This window comes from Octopus bimaculoides, chromosome 5, assembly GCF_001194135.2.
Source record: "Octopus bimaculoides isolate UCB-OBI-ISO-001 chromosome 5, ASM119413v2, whole genome shotgun sequence".
In the NCBI taxonomy this organism is placed as follows: domain Eukaryota; kingdom Metazoa; phylum Mollusca; class Cephalopoda; order Octopoda; family Octopodidae; genus Octopus; species Octopus bimaculoides.
This window is the reverse complement of record NC_068985.1, coordinates 51,947,393-51,954,614: the sequence shown is the minus strand read 5'-3', so window position 1 is coordinate 51,954,614 and position 7,222 is coordinate 51,947,393. Positions and strand designations below refer to the sequence as shown.

General features: G+C 36.8%; 1 protein-coding gene across 1 annotated transcript in view; it reads left to right on the top strand.

The window, feature by feature from the left end:
• Window positions 1-7,222, top strand: part of LOC106877418 (signal peptide, CUB and EGF-like domain-containing protein 1) — a 233,880-nt gene that overhangs the window by 160,723 nt on the left and 65,935 nt on the right. Inside the window, exon 7 of the mRNA XM_052968057.1 lies at window positions 4,031-4,147. Coding sequence (XP_052824017.1) covers window positions 4,031-4,147 — 117 coding nt within the window. The remainder of the gene's footprint in view (window positions 1-4,030; window positions 4,148-7,222) is intronic.

Sequence of the window (7,222 nt, the reverse complement as noted above, 5' to 3'; positions counted from 1 at the left end):
TGTGTGTGTGTGTGTGTGTGTTTGTCGCCCCAACTTCGCTTGACAACCGATGCTGGTGTGCTTACGTCCCCGTAACTTAGCGGTTCGGCAAAAAGAGATCGATAGAATAAGTACTAGGCTTACAAATAAGTCCTAGGATCGGTTTGCTCGACTAAAGGCGGTGCCCCAGCATGGCCGCAATCAAATGACTGAAACAAGTAAAAGAATAAAGAGAGAGTTGTGAAATGCGACTTATCTGGACAAGCAAAAACAAAGCAAAAAGAATATAAATAAATAAATGAATAATTCCTTCTGTCGTAGGTACAAAGCCTGAAATTTTGAGGGAGGGAGCCAGTCAATTACGTCGACCTCTGATGCTCATCTGGTGCTTATTTTATCGACCCTGAAAGGATAAAAGGTAAAGTCAGCTTCGTCGGAATTTGAACTCAGAATGTAAAGACAGACGAAATGGCGATAAGCATATTGTCTGGCGTGCCAAAGGTTCTACAACCTCAACGTTTTAATAATTATGATAACATCAACAGAAGCAGCATCAACCAGAACAACAACAACAACAACAAAAGAGGTCACCATGTCACGCACTTCTGGGTGAGATGCGGGTACCTGGTGTACCCTCATCAAATGATTAGTTATTTGTACTGCTGCGTCACTTTGATGGTGTGTGCTGCTCTCTCATTTATTGATGATGATGATGATGATGACCCTTTCTGCTATAGATATAAGGCCTGAAATTTGGGGGAGGGTGATAGCCGATTATATTGACCTCACTACTCAACTGGTACTTAATCTATCGACCGCGAAAGGATGAAAAGTAAAGTCGATAATAATAATAATAATAATAATAATAATAATAATAATAATAATAACAGACAAAACTGTACTCAGAGACTGCAAAAGGAAGAAAAGAAACTTAGCCATGTCATGGATCGACTATAGTAAGGCGTACGATATGATCCCACATTCTTGGATTATGGAATGTATGAACCTATTCGGTACTGCATCAAATGTTGAGCGATTGCTTGAAAAAAGTATGGCGAATTGGAGGACGGACCTGACAGCATACGGAAGAAATTAAGGGATAGTAGAAATTAGGAGAGGCATCTTCCAAGGGGACTACCTGTCCCCACTGATGTTTGTACTGTGCTTGATATCACTAACACTGATTCTGAGGAAAGCAAAAGCTGGGTATTTATTCAAAAGCCGCCAACATAAAGACAACCATTTGTTATTCATGGATGACCTCAAACTTTATGGTAAAGATGAAGCCCAAGTCAGTTCCCTCGTTGATACGGTGTATAACTTTAGTGCTGATATCAGAATGGAGTTCGGACTGAGAAAGTGTAGTGTGTTAGTCTTGAAGAGAGGCAAAATCAAATGTATGGATGGGTTAACGATACCGTCGGGGGAGGTTATAAAGCAGATAGAAGAGACGGGCTATAAGTACTTGGGGATTTTGGAAATGGATAAATTGATGGAGAAAGAAATGACAGGAAAATTTAAGGTGGAGTACTTACGCAGACTGAGACTGATCCTTAAGTCGAAATTAAACGAAAGGAATAAGATCGAAGCTATCAACACCTGGGCAGTTTCACTCAGATATGGAGCATGGGTAATCGCATGGGCAGTAGACGAACAAAACAGCTTAGACAGAAAGACAAGGAAGTTACTAACTAGATATGGGTCACTCCACCCAAAAAGTGACACAAACAGACTGTATGTACCAAGAAAACACAGCATAAGAGCAAAGAAAACAACATAACATGGTATTTAAAAACTGCCACAGAACCACTATTATTGGAAGTAAGAAGGTCAGGTTGTGTAGGATGAAAGATTGCAAAGATAAAGCACTATACAAGAAATTGAAAACGAATCAAACTGAAAATAGGTAGATAAAGAAAAGAATGCATGGTCAATTTTATTGAGATGTTGAAGATAAGACAGACAGAGAAAAAAGATGGCTGTGAATGACTAAAAGTGATTTAAAACCGGAAACGGAGGCTCTAATCTGAGCTGCCCAAGAGCAAGCACGAAGAACAAACTACATAAAATACAGAATAGACAACACAGCAGAAAGTGAAAAGTGCAGAATCTGTGAACAAAATGGTGAAATCGCATGGCATATTACTAGCCAATGTATGCTACTAACCCAGAAGGAATATCAGAGATGCCACGACAATATAGCCAGGCTTGTCCATTGGACACTTTGCAACAAGTATGGACTTGACAGAGCAAAAAGTTGATACGACCACAAACCTGAAGGCATCGTCAAAAATAGAAATGCAAAGATCCTATGGAATTTTATGATTCAGTGCGACCATGAAATAGAGAATAGGAAGCCAGATATAGTCTTAATTGAGAAAGAAAAAAACTATGCTGGACCATAGATATAGCATGCCCAGCTAACAACAAGGTATGCGATAAGGAAGAAAGAAAAGTTGAGAGATATGACAGGTTAGCTTGGGAAGTTAAGCAGTTGTGGTCGATGAAAAAGGTAGCAGTAGTACCAATAATTGTGAACAAAAATCTCGAGAAGTACGCGGAACAAATAGGGGATGCAATAAGGGTAGAGCACTTGCAGAAAACAGCACTGCTTTGAAACGCTCGAATACTCCGGAAGGTGCTCGAAAAATAAGTGTTGTTACCTTATTTCACTGGTAGTGAACAGCTGACACTGTAGTACATCTCCAGCATTAGAAGCTGTGCAAAGGCAATGATAATAATAATAATAATAATAATAATAATAATAATAATAATAATAATAATAATAATAATAATAATAATAACAACAACACCAACAACAACAACAACAATAATAATAATAATAATAATAATAATAATAATAATAATAATAATAATGATGATAAAAAGGGCGAGTAGGATTTCTATTCCGAGGGCACAAGGCCACAACTTCTTTCGCACAAAAGGCCTTCACTGAGTGGTTAAGAAATTTCTTTTGTAGTTATGTAATTTCAGGTTCACTCTTGGACAGTATCTTCTGCTATAACCCCTGGGAAATCTAACACCTTGAAAGTGAATTTGGTTGACAAAAACAGTGGAAGCCCGTCATGAGGAGGCAGGGCGTGCGCCTTAGTGTTTGTCCCCACACTACTTAACAACCGGTGTTTGTTTACGTCTCGGTTACTTAACGGTTATAAGAATCAGTATTAAACTTTAAAAACAGAAAAAATAAGTATCAGACTCTAAAACAAAATTAGATAAATAAATACTGGAATTGATTTGTTCGATTAAATCATCTAAGGTAGTGTTTCAGCATGGCTGCAATCCAATGACTGAAACAAGAAAAAGATAAAAGGAAAGATGTTCTAGCAGATTCGAGCGTGAAACACACATGATTGCTGTTCAATCATGTGTGTTACGAACCCACATCCTCTAAGGTAGGATATGTTCTCCAATGGTAAAAATCAACAGTAGTCAGATATTCACGTTCTTATTCATAAACTGATAGGCTATCGTTTAGTTCCTCGTTGTTCTGCGTGAACCTCATGGATCGTTATTATTATTTGAATATCCTCTATTCTGTTATTCTTTTATTCTTTGGAGGTTTTTTTTTCTTTAAATCAGCCGCAGTACCTATTTCCAAACCTCGTACTTATTGTGTCAGTGTCTTTTTACCGAACCGCTTATTTCGGGGGCGTAAGCACACCAACACCAGTTGTCAAGCGTGGTGAGAGATAAACACAGACACGAACACACACACACACACATACACGCAGGACTTCTTTCAGTCTCTGTCAACCAAAATTCACTCACAAGGCTTCGGTTGAACCAGGGCTGTAGTTGAAGACACTTGCCCAAGGTGCCGCATAATGAGACTGAACCCATGACCACACAATTGGGAAGCAGGCTTCTTACCACACAGCCACGCCTACAGTTGTACACAAAGAAATACTATTTCTATGGATCTGATTATGTATTATTGTAGAATATATTAGAGGGTGTTGTATTTGTAAAGTATATTGTTTTGTTGTATATATAAAATATATTGTTTTGTTTTGTTCTTTTGTTTCAGCGTCCTGTAAAGTGAACAAAGGAGGCTGCCAGAAGCAATGTATCGATACGAAAACAGGGCCGAAATGTACGTGCCCCAGTGGTTACAAGTTACATACAGACAAGAAGAGCTGTTTAGGTTAGTGATTTAGTGATTAAGAATTTTTATAAATGAACATATATGCCCCAGGTAAACCCGTATCACAACCTTACTAAACATAAGCTTAAAAGCCGCACTCCGACTTTTGAGCTAGTTCTTGTGGAGGACTAACTGGGGTTGCGGCCCCAAAACTAAACAGAGCTAAATAGTATGACTACAATACGTCTATAATGACTATATGCCCCAGTGATGTTTGATCGGAGGTTAAAGACGGGTGGGAATTAATTCTGTAATGTAATCATACTTTTGTTTCAGCTCCAATCTGAATTCCAGCTGTTGGCCTATTTGTCCCAAAGTTTTTATCCCGACGTAAAATTAACGACTAGAAATCGAGGCATAGACTTGAGTCACAAATGAACTTAATTCCACGATGTTTTTTGTCTTAAAAATAGCGACAGCGAGAGTAAAACAACATGGAAAGTAAATACGAGCAAATGAACTCTTTTGTTACTATGTTTCAGTTTAAATATACTTCCATAATTTAAATTTATTTGTAAAATATTGAATAACTTAATGAAATTACTATGTCATTTGGAAGTTGGTATTTAGAACATAGTGGAGGTGCGTGATCTAGTGGTTAGGGTGTCAGCACCATGATCGTAAGATTGTGGTTTCGATTCCTGGACCGGACGACGCGTTGTGTTCTTGAGCAAAACACTTCATTTCACGTTGCTCCAGTCCACTCAGCTGGCAAAAATGAGTAACGCTGCGATGGACTGGCGTCCTGTCCAGCGGGGAACACATGCGCCATTGAAACCGGGAAACCGGGCCCATGAACCTGGCTAGGCTTTAAAAGGGTGCATTATTTAGAACATAACTTAAAATTGTAATGCTAGGTTTAAATTTAGATTACTTTAACTCTTTTGTTACCATATTTCTCTTGAAATATATTGCCTTAACTGTTTGGCATTTAAATCAGCCATATCCGGCTCAAATATTTTATTTGTTTTATGTTCAAAGTAGCCAGATTTGGCCTCTCCCACCTAACCTACAACGTTATTCTGAAAATAAGCAATCACATCATTGAAATCTTCAGACTACAAGATAATGAATGAATAATTCAAAACAACATGAATAAATAAGCATTACATTTGATAGAGTAAAGGAAGGCTAAAGGGTTACTGTCAGTCAATTTGTAAAATAAGGAAGAATTTAGTAAAGTAACTTTGTCATTATTAAGCTGGTATCTAGAACGTACCTTGAAAGGTTTTTAATCTACATCATTTTAAAATTTTTATGAAAGGTGTTTAAATCACTTTAAAAGAGGAAGTTGGTGTCATAGAAACAGGAATGGTTACAGGTCGGTTAATATTAAAAAGGTTTTTTAAAAACCACTCAGCTCACTTTTTACTAGTTTGCTACAGTCACTGATATTATACGAAGGCAGCAAGCTGGCAGAATCGTTAGCACGCGGGGCTGATCTTTTCTGTTTGGCTGCCAATTTTCAATCTCTTCAATTCCTGCTCGAAGTGATTTCATATTCGGCGTATATGCTAATCAACGCCATGAAATTCATTTTCACCATAAACCAATAAATAAAAAGTTTATAGCTTTTAAAGTTTGCAAATTTGGAGTAATTTTAGCCAATCGTAAGCCACAGACATATTCATGCCCGTTTTCATAGTAACAAGCCAAGCATGAGAACTCTTTTGTCTACGAGAAAGTACGTGTTGACAAATATATTCTACTCATTGAGGTGGTAGTGGTGGTGGATGTGCTAAAAATAACGGCTAAATAGACCTTAAATCACACACCACAGAATTTTTTGTTTCGGGTTTTGCATAATCCTATTAATTCCGTGCGTAGACTACAAATTCACAATTTTTTTCTGAAAATTCCAAAAAATAAAAAAGTTATGAGGGTTTATATAGCGTTCATAAAGCAGATTTCCGCCAGTATTTTATTTGTTTACAGTTGACAAGTGCTGTTACACACAAAATGGCAGCTTCCAAATCCTGTTTTCTGATTGGGTGAAACTGATCAAACTTTAAACCTCTATAACTTTTCTTTTTAATTTCTAGAAAAGGTGAAATATCTCCTGAGATTCAGCTTGGGAAACTACCAAATTTTAAAATTTTCTATAAACTTTGAATTTTCGAAAATTGACAGCCAAATTGAAAAGATCCCGTCGGGCGAAATGCTTAGCGGTATTTCGTCTGACTTCATGTTCTGAGTTCAAATTCCGCTGAGATTGACATTGCCTTTCATCCTTTCGGGGTCGATAAAATAAGTACCAGTTGAGTACTGGGATTTATGTAATCGACTATTCCCAAATTTCAGGCATTGTGCCTTTAGTAGAAAGGACTATTACTCAAGCTATGGTTACGAGTCACGTCTTTGTTCCTAAGACAATGATAATTCATTAGTTGGTGAACCGCTAACGGGACGATTTCATTCATGCATTTACAACAATCATTTTTTTTAAATGAGATTGAAATTAGTTGTTATGTGGAAACTTCACAAATTAAACTTGACAAATTTAACTAATTACTGAGTCGTTATTTTAAGTTATTAATTAATTCAAACTCATATTTGTCATCAAGATTATTGGGTGAATTTAATTTTAACAGTAACAGTAAAGACGCTCGAATGAAGCGTTGAAATTAGCAAATATTTTCGTTTGAAATTGCTTCCAGCTTAAGTCTGGTGCACTTGCTATTCACACTGGCATTTGGACTGTCTTCCTACAACAGAAAAACAGAGATTACTTCCTCTGTCTCTGTTTCGTTGTCCCTCTCCTTTTCAATCACACATAAGTCTCTGTGTGTGTGCGTGTGTGTGTGAGTGCGTGTGTGTATATACAAGTATATATACATTGTATACATACACATATACATATAGACGTAAATATGTGTCTGTCCATATATATATATATATATATGTGTGTGTATGTGCTTGCGCGTGTGTGTGCATGTTGATATGCACACACATATATACATATATATATATACATATACATATAACATATATACATACACATACAATATATATATGTACATATATACATATATATATATACATATACATATAACATATATACATACACATACAATA